Source organism: Chelonia mydas, chromosome 6 (assembly GCF_015237465.2).
Source record: "Chelonia mydas isolate rCheMyd1 chromosome 6, rCheMyd1.pri.v2, whole genome shotgun sequence".
Taxonomy (NCBI): Eukaryota; Metazoa; Chordata; order Testudines; family Cheloniidae; genus Chelonia; species Chelonia mydas.
In genome coordinates this window covers 90,108,573-90,129,016 of record NC_051246.2, presented here as the reverse complement: position 1 = coordinate 90,129,016, position 20,444 = coordinate 90,108,573, and the positions used below count along the sequence as shown (strand labels likewise).

General features: G+C 46.3%; 2 protein-coding genes across 14 annotated transcripts in view; one reads left to right on the top strand and one right to left on the bottom strand.

Moving 5' to 3' along the window:
• The window catches only part of LIN52 (lin-52 DREAM MuvB core complex component), a 66,636-nt gene extending 58,075 nt beyond the window's left edge, over positions 1 to 8,561 (bottom strand). For 5 of the 12 annotated variants that reach the window (XR_005225555.2, XR_003565484.3, XM_043549952.1 and 2 more), the window contains exons 1-5: positions 8,402 to 8,545; positions 7,869 to 7,943; positions 6,839 to 6,876; positions 5,499 to 5,565; positions 1,817 to 1,900 (exon numbers count right to left, since the gene is read on the bottom strand). Coding sequence is in view for 9 of the 12 variants with exons in the window: in XM_043549952.1 (XP_043405887.1) it covers positions 1,817 to 1,900; positions 5,499 to 5,565; positions 6,839 to 6,876; positions 7,869 to 7,943; positions 8,402 to 8,420 (283 nt within the window). In the remaining 3 variants the exon portion in view is untranslated. Of the gene's footprint in view, positions 1 to 1,675; positions 1,700 to 1,816; positions 1,901 to 5,498; positions 5,566 to 6,838; positions 6,877 to 7,868; positions 7,944 to 8,401 lie in introns of those variants that run through there. The other 7 variants (XR_005225554.2, XM_043549950.1, XM_037900673.2 and 4 more) reach the window with 4 other exon arrangements.
• A 73-nt stretch (positions 8,562 to 8,634) lies between these two features.
• ALDH6A1 (aldehyde dehydrogenase 6 family member A1) overlaps positions 8,635 to 20,444 on the top strand; it is a 17,022-nt gene continuing 5,212 nt past the window's right edge. The window contains exons 1-8 of one of the 2 annotated variants that reach the window (XM_037900665.2): positions 8,635 to 8,827; positions 9,906 to 9,962; positions 15,115 to 15,189; positions 16,770 to 16,931; positions 17,578 to 17,656; positions 18,218 to 18,520; positions 19,392 to 19,513; positions 19,776 to 19,965. In XM_037900665.2, coding sequence (XP_037756593.1) covers positions 8,774 to 8,827; positions 9,906 to 9,962; positions 15,115 to 15,189; positions 16,770 to 16,931; positions 17,578 to 17,656; positions 18,218 to 18,520; positions 19,392 to 19,513; positions 19,776 to 19,965 — 1,042 coding nt within the window. In that variant the 5' untranslated portion in view covers positions 8,635 to 8,773. Of the gene's footprint in view, positions 8,828 to 9,905; positions 9,963 to 15,114; positions 15,190 to 16,540; positions 16,654 to 16,769; positions 16,932 to 17,577; positions 17,657 to 18,217; positions 18,521 to 19,391; positions 19,514 to 19,775; positions 19,966 to 20,444 lie in introns of those variants that run through there. The other variant, XM_037900666.2, reaches the window with a different exon arrangement.

Sequence of the window (20,444 nt, the reverse complement as noted above, 5' to 3'; positions counted from 1 at the left end):
ATGTTAAAAATCATGATTTTTTGAAGACAGGAACATTTCTCTCAACTTCCCCAGTTCTTTCAGCCAATGGAATTTGCCCAAATGTTTAAAAAAAAAAATCACGCATGGGAAGAGAGTGCTTATGAGTGTGAATATGATGTAACTGGAATATGCTTTATGCAGAAGGTCTCTTGTAAGGTATCATAGCAAAGGTTATAACCTACTGAATATATTCCTCCTATTTGTATGCATGTATCGTTCTTGTATCTGAAGCTAGAAATATGAAGTACAACTCTGCATAATTACAATAGTACCTCAAAGTGTGGGCCATTAATGGTGGTTTAGAATCTTGATGGCTTCCACTGACTAGGACAATTGGCTGTAAATGGCTCTGTTTACTTACAAACCTTTCTGTGTACATGTGGGCCAGCCAAGGAAGTATGGAGGCTGGCCCACACAGGGGTCTCACAGGACATGTGATCATGTCACCGGATACTGGAATCCATCTTAAATCTGGTACTTTTCCATTTATAAGGAGGGGTGGGGACCCAAAGGAAAAAGATTCCCACCTTGTGCCAAAGCTATAAAAGGTGGTGGAACAGAACAAAGGGGGCTGCCAGTCATGAGAAAGCCCCTGCTTTACACCTAAGACGTTTGCTGGAACTAACAAGTACTGTACCGGGGGAAAGGATTGGGCCCACACTAGGAAGGAGTCTAGTCTGTGAAAGAAGCTTATTGGAACATCTATGAGGGTGAGATTTTACCTGTAAACTGTTTCTTAATGTATTAGGCTTAGACTTGCGTGTTTTTGCTTTACTTTGCTTGGTGATTTACTTTGTTCTGTCAATTATTACATGAAACCACTTAAATCCTACTTTTTATACTTAATAAAAATCACTTTTGTTTATTAATGAACCCAGAGTAAGTGATTAATACCTGAGGGAGCAATCAGCTGTGCATCTCTCTCTATCAGTGTTATAGAGGGCAATTTATGAGTTTACTCTGTATAAGCTTTATACAGAGTAAAACAGATTTATTTGGGGTTTGGATCCCATTGGGAACTCGGTGTCTTGGTGCTGGAGATAGGTGACCTGGTGAGCAGTTTTTGGTTAAAGTCTGCAGCTTTGGGGGGCATGGATCAGACCTGGTTCTGTGTTGCAGCAGGCTAGTGTGTCTGGCTCAACAAGGCAGGGTTCTGGAGTCCAAAGCTGGCAGGGAAAACAGGCTCTGAGGTAAACTCAGCACGTCAGGTGACAGTCCCAAGGGGGTCTCTGTGACTGAACCCGTCACAATCATAACATTTTATTCAGAGTTACAAACATTTCAGTTATGAACAACCTCCATTCCCGAGGTTTTTGTAACTCTGAGGTTCTACTGTATCTCCTCTGACTGGTTGCCCCTGCAGGTGTAAAGTATAAGGTGGACAAGCAGTCTCCCTTCTCATTATTTTGCAGCAGAGGCAGCTGTGGAAGAGTGTGCAGGCACACAACACGGTAATACATTTACCACAGGAATAAGCTTTAATGCAACATCAGGATGGAAGCTGAAATCCACAAAGGCTGAGAAATTTTAAACTTGAGGTTCCTGCAACATTAACTCACATGTGCCTATAACAGACATGTTTTAGACAACTGTGTAATGACATTAAAATAAAGTACTCCTCTTACCAGAGAAGGGTTTCTTAATGCACTGCTGCTGTTTTTCCATACGTTTGCAACTCCTAAAAATATATGTACTTTTCTAGGTATAGAGAACTGCAGATCTGGATAGAGCAAGTTAAATCCTTGAAATGAGGAAATTCACTATGGAGCCATTAGTGAACGTGTATAGTACTTACATTCATCCAGCCCTAGCTGATAAGCCAGGTTCTGCAGGCCTCGAACCTTCTCCATTAGGTTTGCTGTGGTAAGGCTCCCCAGTTCTAAAAAAACAGAATAAATGTGATTTTTAACATTGTCTGTTGCCCTCTAGTGGCAACTAAGCCATATTAGCTATTTAGCAAAGAGCCTTCAGGTCATATTGTTGATATGCTGTCTCCAAGGGGAAGAGAAAGCACATGTTCAGTAGTCCTCCTCACATCTGGGTAACAGTGAAATAGTGCAGGCCCATAGATTCCTTATTTGGAATTCCCAGTGTGGGTGGCTAAATCTGAATGGATTACTAAACTATAGACAGAGGGAAGAGACTTACTCCTGTAACCAACCCTTCTTCTAGTGCACACTTCTTCCCTACCGTTTACTTTAAAGTGCACTTTGTGTACTCTAAGTTTGACTATCCCATGCACTGAGGCGACACTTCCGCTGAGGTGGTGTTTCTATAACCTGATGTGTCTCACTGTCAAAATTCTCATATTTCTTGGATTTTTCCCTTCATTTCATCCCACTACTCCTTGTTACACTACACTTTAAGTTCTCCAAGGAGAATGTAAACACCAGGAAAATATTTGTAGACATTCTGCTCTCTTCTCATCTTAGATACACGCCTCAACTGTACCACCACTTATTAATTATGAATACTTTCGCTCTTTGGTCAAATTAATTTCACTGAGTCCCTGACTATTCTGTTGCTCTTCTCTGAGCTCCCTACAGCGTTAATACCTCTCTGGCATATGGAGCTGAACACAGTATCTCAGAAGTGACTGAACCAGAGCCATACAGGGAAGAATTATTCACCTTTTTGCTTTGCTATTGTTTTGCCATCATGTAGTTTATTTTGGAAGTAAACAAGTTTGAAGCTCAAGAAGGAAACTGACACAAATTAACAAAAACGTTTAACTCAACAACCCACGTTTTCAGTAGGAATCAAAGGCCTGTAGATTTTGTACTTTTGGAGACAGTAGTAAAATCATAGCTGTTCCATAGCACAGCCAGCATTGTACTTAAAGGCGCGATTAGATCTGTTACATATTGATACAACTATTTTCTGCAGAATCATCTACTTTTAGATCAAATTAATTGAGCTCTCACAAGTCAGTCTGTTAGTTTACGGATTAAAAATTACCCCTCTGACATCTCTAATTCTTTCAGAAAAACAAAACAAAAACAAAACATTAGGTCAGAGGTTTGAAAAAATAAAACAAATTAGTGACTGACTTGTACATTGTAAACTTTAAGATACAGGCTGTATTTTAAATTTATTAGCGTGAAAACTTTCGATTAACTTATTCATAACCATTATTTGCTTTGTGATATCCATCATATGACAGTCATCAAATGATTGTTCCAGAATTTAGGATTTCATTTAAGAGATATTTCTAGTACTATGGTTGTGAAGAGAACACTGAAAACATGAGTCAAGGCTAATAGATTTGGTGGGTGCGTCTTCACTAGGAAAAAGGTATGGATAGTTCTCTGAAAACATCCACTCAATGTACAGCAGCAGTCAAAAAAGCTAACAATATTAGGAACCATTAGGAGAGGGATAGATAATAAGACAGAAAATATAATGCCTCTATATAAATCCACAGTACCCCCACACCTTGAATACGACCTGCAGTTCTGGTTGCCCCCATCTCAAAAAAGATACATTAGAATTGGAAAAGATAGAGAGAAGGACAACAAAAAATGATTACGAATATGGAACAGCTTCTATTTGAGGAGAGATTAAAAAGACTGGGACTTTTCAGCTTAGAAAAGAGATGACTAAAGTGGGATATGATAGAGGTCTATAAAATCATGAATGGTGTGGAGAAAGTAAATAAGGAAGTGCTATTTCCTTCTTCACGTAACACAAGAACCAGGAGTCACCAAGTGAAATTAATAGGCAGCAGGTTTAAAACAAACAAAAAGAGGTACTTCTTCACACAATGCACAGTCAACATGTAGAACTCTTTGCCAGGGGATGTACTGAAGGCCCAAACTATAACGGGATTCAAAAAAGAATTATGTAAGTTCGTGTAGAATACGTCCATCAGTGGTTATTAGCCAAGATGGTCAGGGATGCAATGCCATAGTCTCGGTGTCCCTAGCCTCTGACTGCCAGAAGCTGGGAGCGGAGGACAGGGGATGGATCACTTGAAAATTGCATGTTCTGTTTATTCTCTCTGAAGCACCTGGCAGAGGCAACTGCCAGAAGACAGGATACTGGACTAGATGGACTATTGGTCTGACCCAGCATGGCCATTCTTATATGCTGAAGGTGCATTAACAACTCCTTTTTTCCCTAGTGAAGATACACCCTCCTGCCAACTGTCTGAAACAGTAGTTCTGACAGGAGTGAACAGTCATTGAGGCCAATTAACTTTGAAATTTAAGTTGATCATTTGAGTGGTCACATCAATTAAATTGCTGCTGATCATTTTAGCAGAATCAGAATGCAGCATTTTCTCTGCAGAGGCTGGCAGATGGTGACTAGGAAGATACCTAGCTCATTCTGCACTCAGCTACTCTTGCCCTCAAATGTAAAAGAAACCCCAAAGAGCTAAGAAAGTTCTGCCAGCCTTGTACTAAAGAGCCAACACGCAGGAGCAAGAATCCTACATAGTAGGTACCTTTACAAAACTCACATTTTGAGTAGAAGTAGCAACACCTACAAGGACAAATTGTGTTAGAAGTATCCAAGGAACTATGATCAAACAGTTTGTGACTGCTCTTTAGCCTAATTCTGTTAGAAGCTGTGCAACAGAACCCAAGTTGAGCACAACTGAATTGAGCCATTTTCAAAAACAGCTCCTTTTGCACTGTAGTTTGTGTCGGAGTACGGTCAAATGTTTCTTCAGCCTGAAGAAGAGATCTCCAAGGTCTAAAATTGGAAACAGTGCAGTAGAGCTGTGTTCAAAGAGCTATTTCTACAGTAGATGCGCTCACAGGGAGCTCTGCTGAACACTTCAGAAGCCGATGATGTTTTCTAGATCTGTCCATCCACAAATAGCTCCCAAATAAAGAAACTCAGCCACTGTGTCTGATAAAAATTCATTTGAGCTGAAGCCCTTCAATAGCCCCACTTTCATTAGCCTATTAGCATTAGTAGGATTTCTAGCCTGGAGGGGGGTGGGTGGGGAGAAACACAGTTGAACTTCTCCAGAAATCAAGATTTCTTGTCACTCTGTGAATAACCGGCACAGAAAGAGATATTGGCTTGTGCTTTTTTTTTTTTTTTTTAAGTGGGGTAAGAATGTATTTTGTCCTGTGGGTGTTTTACATTAAAAACTAATCTCATCATCACAATAGTTCATAGCCTTCCAGTTACACAATCACAGATAACAAGAAAATAAAACCTGACAAGAGAAACAAATTATTCTCACTTTAATTAAAACATCTGGGAAGAAAACTTTGGAGGATTTAACAATTAAGAGCTGAGAGGGCTATCAACATAGATTTTAGGTCACAGACAACCAGAAAAGAAAAAAAAAAAAAGGTGACATTCCTTGATATTGCTAAGAAAAAACAGAAATTTCTAACACCCCTTTTAAACGGCATAAGCAGCAAAATAGGCACTACCTTAGGTTCTTTCCCTCTGAGGTCTCAAGTTTCCACTTACCTAGACTTTACATTGCTTGCTATCTGATAGCTCATACTTACCCTTTAACATATCAATATCATCATTTTCTAGTTCAGCCATCCATTTGGGAGGGGAATTGGTGATAGGCTGTCAGAAGACAAAGAAAATGCATGCTCAATCAAGTATTTTTGTGCATTGCTGTAAGATGTGTACAGCTACCATCTCCAGCATCTGAAGCAATAATGACACCCAGGCAATAATATTAAGTGGACTAAGGATTAAACTCCAGCCACTCTGTAAAGAGCTCGTCAGATGCTGTGTTTCTGTATCAGAGTCCTGTTTTTCCAGTATTTTTTTCCACTGCTGCTGAAGCAATGTCCCCTTGTCTCCCAAAGGGCAATATAGACAGTAATACTTCTGATAATCACCAAGTGCAGGTCTAAAGCTTTCACTTCCAAGTCTCATATACAGTATGAGGCAGAAGATACATTTATTGTAAATTCTAAAACTCCCAGAGAGGAAAAAAAGTTACCCTAGCAAGAAAATACAGACTGTGACAAGTAACATGTGCACACAGGAGAGGGTTATCTAGGACAGTGGTTTTCAACCTTTTTTTCTGCCGACCCAGTTGAAGAAAATTGTTGATGCCCACGATCCAACGGAGCTGGGGATGAGGGGCTCGGGGTGCAGGAAGGGGCTCCGGGTTGGGGGGGAGGGGCGCTCAGGGCTGGGGATTGGGGCACGGGCTTACCTCAGGCAGCTCCTGGTCAGCGACACAGCAGGGGTGCGAAGGCAGGCTTGCTGCCTGTCCTGGCACCGTGGACCACACTGCGCCCAGGAAGCTGCCAGCAGCAGATCCAGCTCCTAGGCGGAGGCTCACAAGCAGCTCCATGCAGCTCTCACCTGCAGGCACAGTCCCCCGCATTGGCCAGGAATTGGCCAATGGGAGTTCAGAGACAGCACTTGGGGCAGGGGCAGCATGCGGAGCCCTGTGCACCTTCCCCTCCCCCGCCACCTAAGAGCCAAACCTGCTGCTGGCCACTTATAGGTTGTAGCGCAGTGTCAGAACAGGTAGGCACTAGCCTGCCTTAGCTGGGCAGCACTGCCAACGGGACTTTTAACAGCCCGGTTGGCAGTGCTGACCAGAGTCGCCGGGACCCTGTGCCTTACATTCCATGACCCAGTACAGGGTTGCGACCCACAGTTTGAAAACCACTGATCTTGGAGAGGTCTTAATAGAAACACAGTGACATTAGCAAACTAGATTTAAGAAACCTCATGAACAAAGTCTGTATAGGGTACTGCATGAGGAAAACAGGAATTTCCAAAAGATAGCAAGGTTGGGGAAAGTGGGGGGGGGGGCGGGGGGGGAGGGGAGGAAGGGAATGTAAACAGGTCTCAATTAGAGGAGATCACTTACACTTTTGAAGGAAGCAGCAAATTCAGCAACACCTGGTACTGGATAGGAGAGAGAAAGATAATTATTCATGACCCAAATGTCATTGCTTTCCTGTTTCCAAAGAAGCCACAACTAATCATCATCTAAGAATACATCTACCCTGCAGCTGTGAAGCATAATTACCACCTTGGGTAGGCATAAATACTTGCACTAGCATGCTAAAAATTAGTGTGGCCACAGAGGTCACAGGCAACTTGCCTGAATACAATCCTGTCTGAGGTCCTAAGCAGATGGTTTGACAGCTAGCCTGAGTTGCCATGGCCATGCTGATATATGTTTGTACACTACATGGAACAGAGATACTGCACATGTGCCAGTCAAACTAGGAATTACACTTCCCAGCTGCAGTGTAGTTAAGTAAAATCCCCAGGCACAGCCTGCCATAAGAAATGCCATCTCACTATATTAAATGTGAAATGTTAGTCACTTTAATTCATGCAAAAAACTGCAAGTACTACAGTAGTTACAAAAATTCAGAATACTCCCCAGGAGAAAATAAGATTTTCCCTGCTGATTTGCCATGGGAGTGTCAAGAGCAAGCAGATGGAGTTTATTGACCGGTAGTTTACACAGAGATCCTGAGAAGTGTTCCTATCAGCCCTCACTAGGTAGATATCAGCCACCTCACCAAGGAATGCAGATCATTGTAGTTTAAATTCATTGGTGAAGAGAACAAAACCTGAGAAGTATCCCCATTAGAAGGCTACCAGGAGGACATCCTGGATCTACTGGGGCTCAAGCTGGATACCATCTCCATTAAACCGGCATTACATTTACATGGCCAGATGAAGCCTAGTGAGTGCCACTCCCTGCACAACCAGACCATAACTCCGTGACACACACAGGCCACCTCCCAGGTGGCGGACCACAGTACACTGACAGTCCAGGGGCCTTTCCTCTTCTCACTGGGACACTAGAGGCTTTCTCCTGCTCCCACACGAGGGATCCACCCACATCACCAAGCCCTGGGGGAGAATCAGGCCCGTCTTACGCTGCTCCGGCCACAAGTCTGGGGATGCTCGATCCAGCTTCTCAAAGCTCAGCAGGGAGGCTTCAAGGTCGGTCCCTGGAAGGAGACAGTCAGTCAGACACGGCGCACACCGCTCCCGCCTCGTAGCCGGGAAAGTCACACGTAGCCTCGGCGACGCCCCGGCTCTACTGCCCCCGGGTCATGGCGTGAGGGTGCCCTGGCAAGGCTCGACCGTGGCGCCCCGCGCAGGAGGCTAGGGGCACCTAGCCGGGAACTGCCCCGAGGGCAGGGCTGCCAGTTCCCGTGTCAGGCTCCATTGCCCGGGGCTGCCCCGCGGCGAGATGGGGGCGCCCGGCAGGGCAGGTCCCCAGGACACCCACAGTGCCGAACCGCCAGCGAGGAGAGGGGGCAGCGAGAGATAAAGCTCGAGATGCGGCTCAGGAACCGGGCGGGCTGAGCCGGTGCCCGGGAGACGCCGCGGTGAGCTCTGCGCGTAGGGCTGGCGGGATGCGTTAGGCGGAGCCAGCTGCGGCTCCGGTCCTTCAAGTTCTTACCTTCCGTGGGAGCCGCCATCTTGCCCAAGTCACGTGACGGGCAACTGCCGCCCGCGGGAACCCCTACACGTGACTCCCTCTAAAGCCGCCCAGGCACGCGTCGCCTGCGTTCCTCTTCCTAGGAGGCGTGTCTTGACCCGAATTTCCACCCAGGGCATTTCGGTTCTCGTAACCAATCCTCGCCCCGGGACGGTGGGCCGTTCCTGTGGGGGCGGGGCCAAACGAGTCGGATCCCTATTGGCCCGGACGAGCGGTACCGTGCCGTGTGAAGGCGAGGGCGTTGTCTAAGCGGCCAATGGCAGTGCGGGGGCGGGCCCTGCTCTGTGGGGGGCTAGCGGTCTCCGGAGTGCTCAGGGACTCCCAGGGGGCAGGATGGCGGCGCTGGCAGGTCGCGGGGCCCGGGGTGGGCAGCGGCTCCTATGCAGGGTGAGGCCGGGCAGCCACTTTCCCGTGCCTAGGTGGGGAGGTCCTGTCGTGGCTCCGACGGGCGGGCCCGGGGCTGAGTTCTACGGCTGGGGGCTGGTCTCCGGCCTCGCCTGTGCGGGACAGTCCCCCGGGCTAGGGGGCCGGGTGGCCGCCGCACGCGTGTTCCCGACGGGCTCTCGGGGTCAGCCTGGCTGCCGGCGCGGCTCGACTGAGTGAGAATGCCGGGGTCGCCGCTCCCGCTGGAGGACGAGCAAGCCTTGCCCCCGCCCCGCGCGGCAGGGGAGCCGGGGCTGGGATAAAAAAAACCAGGAGCACTTGTGGCATCTTAGAGACTAACGCACTTATTAGAGCCTAAGCTGTAGCCCACGAAAGGTGCCACAAGTCCTCCTGGTTTTTTTTTTTGCGGATTCAGACTAACACGGCTGCTACTCTGAAATCTGGGCTGGGATAGGTTTTCTCCGGGGCAGCCAGCGAGGGGTGGCAGCGGGGCAGCTCTCGGACTCCCGGCAGCGAGAGCTGGGCTGGGCGGGCTCCCGGCAGGGCTCTGCACTGGGTCGGCCTCACGGCTTTCGTGCAGCTGTGGACAGGGACTGACGGAAGCGGCTCTGATTGTTCCGCGTCCTGCTGCCCCAAGGCGAGCGGCGGGACGGTGCCTAGGAAGCTGCGCCGTTGAAACGGTTTAGAACTGCACGAGTATGAATGAGGGCGATTGTGCAACACTTTCAAATACGTCGACCTAGCAGGGCTAACTTGAACCACTGAACAGTTTGTGCTTAATCAGGTTCCTTGCCATTGATTCCATTAGCACTTGTTCGGTGCTCTAGCCTACATACAAAGAATGATGGAGACCCCTTCCATGGCATATTAACTTACAACTATTGCTGATTGTCCCCTGCATTGCTTTGCTCCATTAGGATACAGTTGACTAATGGACCTTTGGGCTCAGATACTAGAATCCCTCCACTGCCACAAGCCAGGCAGGGACTGGATGAGTTTAACCTCTGCAGAGACCCCAGGATTTGCCTCCTGTGTGTTTTAACAGCATTGGTCTCTGTGTCTCTGCCTTTCTTTCATGTAGATCCCTGCAAAAGTGAGTCCCACCTGGTATTCTTCATCCTTCTCTTCTTCTTCAGTGGTGAGTTCATTTTTCTTCTTGATGACAAGCTTTACCAAAGGGAAGGAATTGGGGGCTCAAGGGGTCCTGGATGCAGGGAAGGGTAGGAGGAGATGCAGATGGCAGCTATTTTGTTAACCCTCCACCCGTTTGCATGGCAGGAGCTGCACCCCGGTACTTTCACTTGCATAATCCAGGATGCCTATCTAATCTGGTGTTATGAAACTAAAGCAAGTTTTTGTGGTTGCATTGCCACGAGGGTGGATTTACACTGGAAGAAAATTTATTTGCTGAATTGACTTTAGATAGATCAGCCTAGCTCGCAGGGCATGAAATAGTTTCAAGTCAGAACTCTAGATAAGGCTGGCTAACGCTCTGAGAAGTCTATAATGGCTACTGGGGCAGGTGGATTGTTGGGCTCTTTTCCTCATGCAATGAAACACTTTCTTCACATCTCTCCTTAAAGGTCACTTCCAGGGCTTAAATTCTCAGAGACTTTCCCAGAGCCCCCTCCTCTCCCCCTGCCCTCCCCAGCATTTGGGGCTCTGGGCTTCAGTTGTGGGGCAGGGAGAGGTCTCTGGGGCTTCAGCCCCACAGGGAGGGGGTGCCAAGGCTCCCACAGGTTTGAAAATATTTACCAGAGCTCTGTTCTGGGCAGCTCCAGCTGAATTTAAGTTCTGGTCACTTCTATCACTTCTCCTCTATTTGACTTCTAGCTGGTTTCCCTTAACACATTTATGCTTTGGGGGTTCTTAGTGAAGGGAGGGAGGAGAGTCCTAAGGAGCCTTTCTAGTCAGAGAGAGAGAGAGAGAGAGAAATCTGCCTTCTTATTAAACTAACTTAGATATTTATTACACACAGGAAAACTACATTAAAAGAACATTATTAAGATTGTAAAATCAAGCAATCAAAAGTTAGCAAATGCCAGGAGTGACATATCCAGGGTAAAATCCAGACTAATGAGTAGTTGTCCCCCTGCCCTCTAACCTTGGGTGCTTTTTCAGTGCTGTTGCCACCACTCCTGGTCTGCTCTCATACAGCCTCCAGCACATAAGTCACTCCAAGCAGGGCCGTCCCTACCCATACGCAAAGTACGCAGCTGCATAGGGCACCAGGAAATTTGGGGCACCAAATTTCCTGGTGCCTTGCGCAGCAGTGTGCTGCCCTTGCCCCAACTCCGCCCCAGCCCTGCCCCCACTCCACCCCTTCCCCAAAACCCCTGCTTTGCTCTGCACCGCTCCACCCCCACTTCCCTGAGGACTACAGCATGGCCCGGCCTGCACACACCAGCAGCGGGAAGTGCAGCAACCTGGCCCCAGCCGAGCCACCAGTGAGTGCTGTGGGGTGGTGCGCCCCAGCCCCGCAGGGGGGCTGCGTAGGGGCCCAGAATAGCTAGGGATGGCTCTGACTCCAAGCTATATTGAGAGGGCTGCCTGCCAGACTCACGCCAGCTTTAATGCAGAGTGACCCCAACACACTCCCATTCCCAGATTTCCCCCCAGAAATGTATGTCTTGTACTGCCCAGCCCTTTCCTGGACAATATGAGCTTATATAAAGTTTGTCATTTAACTAATAAAAATGATATGCACGCTTGCTGTCCCAAATGGAGTTTCCCAAATACTTCAATTCAAACACATTGGATTAGATAAAGTGATAAAACAAGAGAGAGATTTTAAGCACACACAAGTATGAGGCATAAAAGTCAGAATTGATTAGAAGAAAAATAAAAGTAAAAGGCAACTAACGCCTAATTTTGCCAACTAGGGTAGCAGTTCTCCATGGCTGGCGTTAGACTTGTTGGGGCGTGGGGCCAAAGCCCAATCCAGATGGCTTCAGCCCTGGGTGGTGGGGCTCAGGTTACAGGCCCCCCATCTGGAGCTGAAGCCCTCGGGCTTTGGCTTCCCCGCTGGGGCAGCAGGGCTCAGGCAGGTTCAGACTTCGGTCCCCCCCTCCCAGGGTCGTGTAGTAATTTTTGTTGTCAGAAGGGGGTTGCGGTGCATGGAAGTTTGAAAACCCCTGAACTAGTGTAAATTCAAGGCAAAGTCTCGCCGCATGATTCAGCAGTTCTGTTGGCTGAACTTTCAGTCAGGATCCCTCTCCCAGTCCAGTGTTGTTTCCTTTGTTCTTTAGGTGTCATGAATGCCATAAACAGAAAGAAAGGGAGGAATGATTGTCCGTCCCTCCTTTTAATAGCTTTTCCCTCACCCCCGCCAAGAAGCATTTCCTGCTGAGATCTAGGAGACAGAAAGTCTACATGGATGGGAACCCCATGCTGTTTCTTTGCTAAAATGTAGATTTTTCACCTATGTTCCTTTTCCTGCTAGTGAATAGCCACTTAATGGGTAATGGCCCATTTCACCTTGTTTACCCTGGCTGAGGCATCAGCTTGCCCTTTGTGTCTGAGGAACTAGTTTGGCCACTCCTCAGACTTGGAACGTGTTTTAGTGACACCAAACAGTGAAATCTTATAACTTTACATACAGTATTGCCGCACATTTTACCAGGAAAATAATGATCATCAAACTATGAGTTTTCAAATGATATCTCACAAGGCATGCTTGTACAAAGATTATTATAATAGTATGCAAGGGGTGAAAAATAAGATATAGACCATCACACCAGAATTAAGATGGCTCATGCAACCTTAATTCGTCCCCCTTGTGCATATTGATTCTGATGGTCTTAAATTACATGAGCATATATATTTTTTCCACAGGTCCCCGCCTCATTCAGTGCATAAAAGAATGATGCTCACTTAATGAGCTGCTATTCAATATTTTGTTTTCTTGTCATTATTGCTCCAGGTTTATTTACTGCACATTATTCAAACCCTGCTCTGAAGATAGAATTATTACTTTCCTCAAAATGGGCTTTTCTATGGTGCTCTCACCTGAGTATCTCAATGTTGCACAAACATTAATGAGTCTATCTTCACAACACCCCTGTGAAGTGAGGTGGTGGTGGTGGTATTATCATCCCCATTTTACAGATGAAGAAACTAAGGCAAAGAGAGACTAAAAGCTTATTTTTTCAGAGTAGTTAGCATTATATAGAACATTATATGTTCAAAGCATAACTCCCCTTGACTTCATTTTCAGCTCAGTACTTGGCACTTCTGCAGATCAGATGCTAAGGTCTTAAGTCAGGCACCCAGAATATGAGGAATGTACAACTAGTGACTACATGTAAAAAGTTTGGTTTAAATGACTCACAGAAAAACTCTGTGGCAGAGACAGGGATGGGCAGCATTCAGCCGTCTTAACCATGAGACAGTCCTACTCTTCCTGCAGTCCCCTGCCTCATTCAGTATAAATTTTCCAACTTCTGCAACAAATAAGGCAGGGGCCCTACAGACAAGAGTCCCCTTTAATACCCAACCCTGATTCATCACCAGAATAGGTCCATCCTGTCCACTGAACAAGGTAAGGGTCCTGTGGGGTAAAAAAATGGTGATGATGTACCTAAAGGCTGTACCATAATGAAGACACACAAAGGGCTGAATTAAAGTTGCACAGGCAGCCTTAATTCTGGCATTTCCCAACTTTTGATTTCTTGACTTTGTAACTTAAATAATCTTCTTTTAATGTAGTTTTTTGTGTTTAATTTCCTAGCTCTTAAAAAAGCAAACTGGGGGGAAAAAAAACCAAAACAGAAATTCCATCATGTGGCATCATATTGACACCCTCATGGGTCATTAGCTGGGTTGGAACCTTTAGATCCACTACACAGACCTCAGTCACTTAATGGAGTAACTGATGGCAATAGTAAGTTGTCATCCTCTAGTGGCCCAGCACTAGAGGGGGATGAGAGACACACTTTGCTAATGAGTTTCACAGATACTTGCTGACCACTGAGGAACGGTGAGACTCAAAAGGCTTGGGTTCCATTGCAGGCTCTTTTATCTTTTTACAGTGCAAACATTAGTAATCAAAAATAATAATATAAAGTGAGCACTGTGCACTTTGTATTCTATGTTGTAATTGAAATCAGTATATTTGAAAATGTAGAATAACATCCAAAAATACGTGAAATGAATTTAAATTTGTATTTTATTATTGTTTAACAGTGCAATTAAAACTGCGATTAATTGCGACTATTTTTTTAATCTGGTTAGTTTGTTTTGCATTAATTGCATGTATTAACTGTGATTAATTGACAGCCCTAGTTATTGCAGAGAAAATCCAGATTTACCCCTGCACTGGAGGGAACACGCTTTGTGGGGCTATCGCATGTGCAGCCTGGTCACTCATAAGAGCAGTGAGGGGATGGAGCATGTTCAATGAGGAGGGAATCTTTGGAGATTCTAGCTGTTACAACTGAAGTCCCTACTGAGCATGTGCAAATTGGGATTTTTTTTTCCCCCCAAAATGGGGTGGATTTGCATGGTGACAGCAAAAGACATGTATAAAATCATGACTGCTGTGGAGAAAGTAAATAAGGAAGTGTTATTTACTCCTCATAACACAAGAACTAGGAGTCACCAAATGAAATTAATAGGCAGCAGGTTTATAACAAACAAAAGGAAGTATTTTTTCACACAACGCACAGTCAACCTGTGGAACTCCTTGCCAGAGGATGTTGTGAAGGCCAAGTCTATAACAGGGTTCAAAAAAGAGCTTGATAAGTTCATGGAGGATAGGTCCATGAATGGCTATTGTCCAGGATGGACAGGAATGGTGTCCGTAGCCTCTGTTTTGCCAGAAGCTGGGAATGGGCGACGGGATGGATCGCTTGGTGATTACCTTTCCTGTTTGTTCCCTCTGGGGCACCTGGCGTTGGCCACTGTTGGAAGACAGGATACTGGGCTAGGTGGACCTTTGGTCTGACCCAGTGTGGCCGTTCTTATGTCCCTAACACAAAGGCGATCTCCCTGCCAAATTTCAAGTCTTTGCTCCAAAGTTTTCAGGTGCTAGAGTTTTTTAAAGAAAAAGTTGCCAGAATTTGAAATTTTCCCAAAAAATTCACCCTTGAGAAAGACGCCTAATATAGAAGATTCCAGCTTGAACTGTTGAAGTCTGCCAAAGTTATAAGCAACTGAACACAGGGTCTTTTAAATGGGAAATGTCAGGCAACATTAAAAATAGGTGGTGCTAGTAGCCCCTTCTGTAAGGTGTCTCGGCACAAAAGGGAGGCAGAAACACTATCCACTAACTTGTGCTTTGTCTTCTGCAGCCAGCCACCAAACTGTTCATTGATGGGAAGTTTGTTGAATCCAAAACTACCGAATGGATCAATATCCATAACCCAGTAAGTGAAATGACCTCTGCTGCTGTGTGGGCCCTCGCTGTGGTCAGGAAGGGGTTGCTCCTCACTGAAGTCACTTGGGGAGATGCAGGGAGTGTGACTTCCTTGCAACTGCCTTCTTAGGGGTCAACTGCCTTCTCAAGGTTAATGCCAGACCCAGTAGAAATGATGAATGCTGCCTTCTCTCCCCTATATAGTAGATCTCCGAGAGGAGACTTAGGCCTCTGTTTCCGCTCTTTGAACACTGGAGGAGCTCTGTGACTTGTTACATCAAGTTAGTAAATGGTTTCTGTCATAGAATCATAGAAGTATAGGACTGGACTTATGTGATTTGATGTAAGCCTGAATGTAAACTCCTGGCAGAGACTGGTGTAGACCCCGCCTCCCCTCCAAGGGGGAGGAGAGAATCCTGGCTGGAATCTGAGGTTCTTTTCCCCTCTTTTGATGAAGCTGCCATCTTTAAGCCGTGAAATTCCAGTGAATTTGGCATAAAGTACCACATTGGATGCAACTGCTTTATGAGTCTGGTCTCAGAACTCATAGATTTTGTTAAATTAATTTCTGTCTGTCTGTCTCTGGGGAACAGATGCAATTGAGATTGCATGGAGGGGAATCCTGCCTGACTCTTGCAGCAGGTGTCTAGACAGTGGGTGCTTGGACTTTTCTGTGTGGAGCCCCATTTTGACATTTATAGTTATTATTTTTACATATTGTTCTTGACAGTGATCAGAACAATGAGACTCATTCAGCAAAGTTGGCTTAGCCAGCTAAACTCATTATATCTAGTGAGGAGATTCACCCTTTGCAAGGCTACTCGCTTTCTTGTTTTATTTCTCCTCTTGCTCTGAACAGTTACTTATCTTTATTTTGCAGATGTCTCTCTGAATGATGTAACTGATGATCTCGGCTATGTCAAGGCAGATTTTAAAAAAACCTAAATTAAAAGAATGTTAAGGTTGCTAAAACAAGCTCTCAAAAGATAGGAAATGCTAGAAATATGGTTTTCCATATTAATTATGATATAGTACTTAACTTCGTAATCACTTACTGATTTTTCCAAAGGACCTGTGCCTCCTTTAGGGCACAAGAGGAACAGCAGACGAGGCATAGAAAAAGACTGTTATACAGAGAGAGACTGCTGTCCATAGGATTCCGTCTTATGCACAGCAGATGTGTGGTGAAGAGGCTGAGAGATACAGGAAGCAAAAAGAATCTTGTAGTTAAAGCACTGACTGATACTGAACCCAGAGAAAATGGGTTCCATCCCTGACTCTGCTACAGTCACTGTTAGGCAGGTTCCTTAAACCAAAATGTTCAGAGGTGGTCACTAACTGTTAGTTTTCTGGGTGCCCAACTTGAGACACCTACAGCTTGTTTTTCAGAGGTGCTGAGCACTCAACTCTAGTTGAAGCTGTGCCCTCCAAGTGTGTGAAGGGAGGAGTTTTTCCCTGACATCAGGGGAATCATGTAAGTATGGTTCCATTTTAGAAGGATATCGGATCAGGGATGTGAAAGGGGCATTGAATGGCTGAGGAAGATGGCATAAACAGGATGAGTTTTGATGTAATTGGTTGTTCCATCAGGCCACAAACGAGGTGGTTGGTCGTGTCCCAAAGGCCACGCAGAGCGAGATGGAGGCAGCTGTGACTTCATGCAAAAAAGCTTTACGGAACTGGTCAGAGACATCTGTTCTGAGCCGCCAGCAAATCTTGCTGCGTTACCAGCAGCTCATCAAGGACAACCTGGTGAGACCCTTATCGCTGTCCTCAATGGCTGTCGCTGAGTGCATGCCAGTAGCCCAGGTTGGGCAGGCTTGAGTACTGTTTCCTGGGCTCATGGCGGGGCAGTGCTGTGCTGCCTGGGTTTGTGAGCTGAATGGGGGTGGTATTCCTCGTGCCACAGGAGGGATGGTGTGGTGCTTTTCAGGCCCATGGGGATAAAGGGGGCAGTGTTGCCTGTGGATAGAGGTAAGGGCAGATTGTTGTTTGCATTTTATCTTACACCAAGTGCTGTTTCAAGTTGTCTTGAGGTTTACTGGAGTCCCTGAAAGCAAAAGGGAGAAATAGCTGCAAGAGTTGTTCTCTCTAGGGCTTTGCAGTCTCCTGTTCTACGTCCCCAGATTGCTTGGCTGTGATGCCATAGGATTCAGACTGGCCCTACAATTCCAGTTGTCCTAATTAAAACATTCCCTTTCTGTAGGTTGTTGGCTTCACGCGTACAGTGACTCATACTAAGAAGTAGCAAATTGGGTAGTGTTTCCTTTCCAAGCCCCTCTTTGCTGGTCTGTTCGTTGTGGTATTTGGCTATCTGTGGAACAGCCTATTCTGCCACCACCTCCCACTTGTGCTGGTTGACCCTTTTTTTCCCACACCTTTTTTTTTTAATTTCCAGAAAGAGGTTGCCAAACTCATCACTTTGGAGCAAGGAAAGACCCTGGCTGATGCTGAGGGAGACGTATTCCGAGGCCTCCGTAAGCTGCTGGCTCCTCCCACTATAAGGGGGTTTCAGAAGCTATGGGCAGGATAAAAGTCCAATGAGCAACAGGAGCTCTAGAACACAAGAAAGTAGCCCCCTTCAGAGCCTTCACATGAGGGTAGAGGGATGGCCTTGTCTATACCTTAGAAGCTGCAGATGGAAAAGGTCCATTTTCCTTGCGCCATTTTAAAGTTGCAGCCCACTTTCTCTCCCTGCATGTTATACTGACTCCAAATGGCTTTTGATGGGTGGGTCTGTTCCGTGTGCAGAAATGGCTGAGATAAAGTCTCTGCTGGGATTGGTACCCCTGTGCTGCTTGCACTGGGAGTGTTTTGTTAACCTCACTCAGGGCTCCTGTCATGTGAACATTGAATGCACTGAGGAAAGAATCCATTTACTGTGCTTGGCCATGCAGGGAGCGTTCATGGTGCATGGGAGCTGCAGGTTTGGGGAAAGATGCAGGAAGAGAGAATTGCATTGTGGCATTGTAGAGAAGGCAGTTTTGAGGCTGAGTGGTAGGAGCTCACTCTTCGGCATATCACCCTTTCTGCTGCAGAGGTGGTTGAGCACGCCTGTAGCGTGACATCTCTCATGCTGGGAGAGACCCTGCCCTCCATCACTAAGGACATGGACACTTACACCTTTCGCCTGCCTCTGGGAGTGTGTGCAGGGATTGCACCATTCAATTTCCCAGCCATGATTCCTCTCTGGATGTTCCCCATGGCCATGGTTTGTGGAAACACCTTCTTGATGAAGCCATCAGAGCGTGTGCCAGGAGCACTTATGTTCCTTGCTAAGCTATTACAAGACGCTGGTGCCCCTGATGGGACTCTGAACATCATTCATGGGCAACATGAAGGTAAACTCAGGCTAGTCTGCTGATATGGCTACAGAGTGTGATGGTGTGTTGGGGCATGTGTGCTTTGAGGGGAGGTATAGAGATGTTGGGGTTTCCACTGTTATGGACAAGCATGGTGTTTGGGGAAGGTGGGACAAGGCGAATCCAGGGAAGTGCAAGGCTGATGCAGGACGATAGAGAAACCTTTAAAGAGAGAGGGTGGACAACATTTAAATCTGGATGTACATTTCGATTCCTAGGATGGTCTTTTCAAAGTGTCTAAGTGACTTAGGAACACAAGTACCATTGACTTAGTGTATTTGTACTCCTAAGTCACTTAGGCACATCTGAAAATACCACCCTTGGCGCCTAAATATGGATTTAGAAGCCTAACTTTAAGCACCCAGTTAGACAGATTTTGGCTGGTTAAAAAGTAAGAAGGGTTCTGGAGCTGGAAGAACATCAAGATATAAAGGATAAGGAGTTCTGTGAACTCCAGTGCGTAGGAGGGACTGGAGTGGGAGAAGGTGGCTGGGATGCAAGTGCCAGAAGGGCAGAGGCCAAGGTGGGTGGAGGAGCTGGGATGTGGGTGCTATGGGAACAGAGTGATGAGGATTGGGGAGCCAGGTAGGTGAACAGGGGTAGGGGTTCAGTTGCTGGAGAGTGAGCAGAGGGAGAGGGAATGGGCAGCAGTGGAATCCCTGGGATGGTGGTACACAGAGGGGCAGGAATGTGGGTGCGTGGGCTGTGGGTAGTAGAGGGATGGACATTGTGGGGATAGGGGTAGAAGGCCGGAAGGGACCATTTGATCAAAACGGTCCCTTCCGGCCTTGAACACTCTGGAGAGGAATGTTAGAGTCCCAGCATATAATGAGCTATTTCCTTTTTGAAGCTGTGAATTTTATTTGTGACCATCCGGATATCAAGGCAATCAGCTTCGTGGGGTCCAATCAGGCTGGAGAGTACATCTATGAAAGAGGATCCCGGAACGGCAAGAGAGTCCAATCCAACATGGTAATGCACCTCAATGTAGCAGAGATTTCAGCCTACAGGCTGCTATTCCCTTGTATACATATTTAAGACCTTTTCCATTCAGCGTCTGGGACTGACTTGAATTTAGGCAGTTGGATGTGCTGAGAGAGATTAAGCTTCCCTTTCTACCAGGATGGTAGCAGCTCAGTAACAGCTATAATATGAAGTTGTCACTGTGGAGCTGGAAGAAGGTGGGCCAGGTGTATATAGCAGTTTGAGATTGTATATATGTCTTGTATTTTAGGGAGCCAAGAACCATGGTGTGGTGATGCCTGATGCCAATAAGGAGAACACCTTGAATCAGCTTGTTGGAGCTGCTTTTGGAGCAGCTGGCCAACGCTGCATGGCCCTGTCTACAGCTGTATTAGTGGGAGAGGCAAAGAACTGGCTTCCAGAACTGGTGGAGAGATCCAAGAACCTGCGAGTTAATGCAGGTACATATCTGTTTGGTAGCTTCAGATTAAGCACCTGGCTTGTGTGTGTTTGTGTATCTGGTACATTGCAGTGTGTGACTGTGAGGTCTTGGCTCCATGGGTTTGGTGCATGGAGGTGGGGCCTGGAAGACTGCCTGCTTGGAGGCTCTGTGGGTGTGTGACAGAGGTCTGGATTCAGCACCACATGGTTGGGGTGCTGGGGGGATCTGTTGTGAAGGAGGGCTTGACTGTGTTTCTAAAACTCTAGTTTTACTTTCACAACATCAGGCAGTTTATAACTGTGGGTTTGGGGTTTTGTGTAAAAGGACTCAGCCCTGCCTTTAATGTAGCAACCCCGCTTATTACATTAACAGACTTTTATTCTAGGAACGTTCCCCTTTCTTTCAATTTGCGTTTAGTAAAGCCCTTCAGGTGGAAGCATCTCTCTTTCTGGAGGGACAAGTCAATCTGCTGTTGGATTTTGTAGTTGATGTAAACAA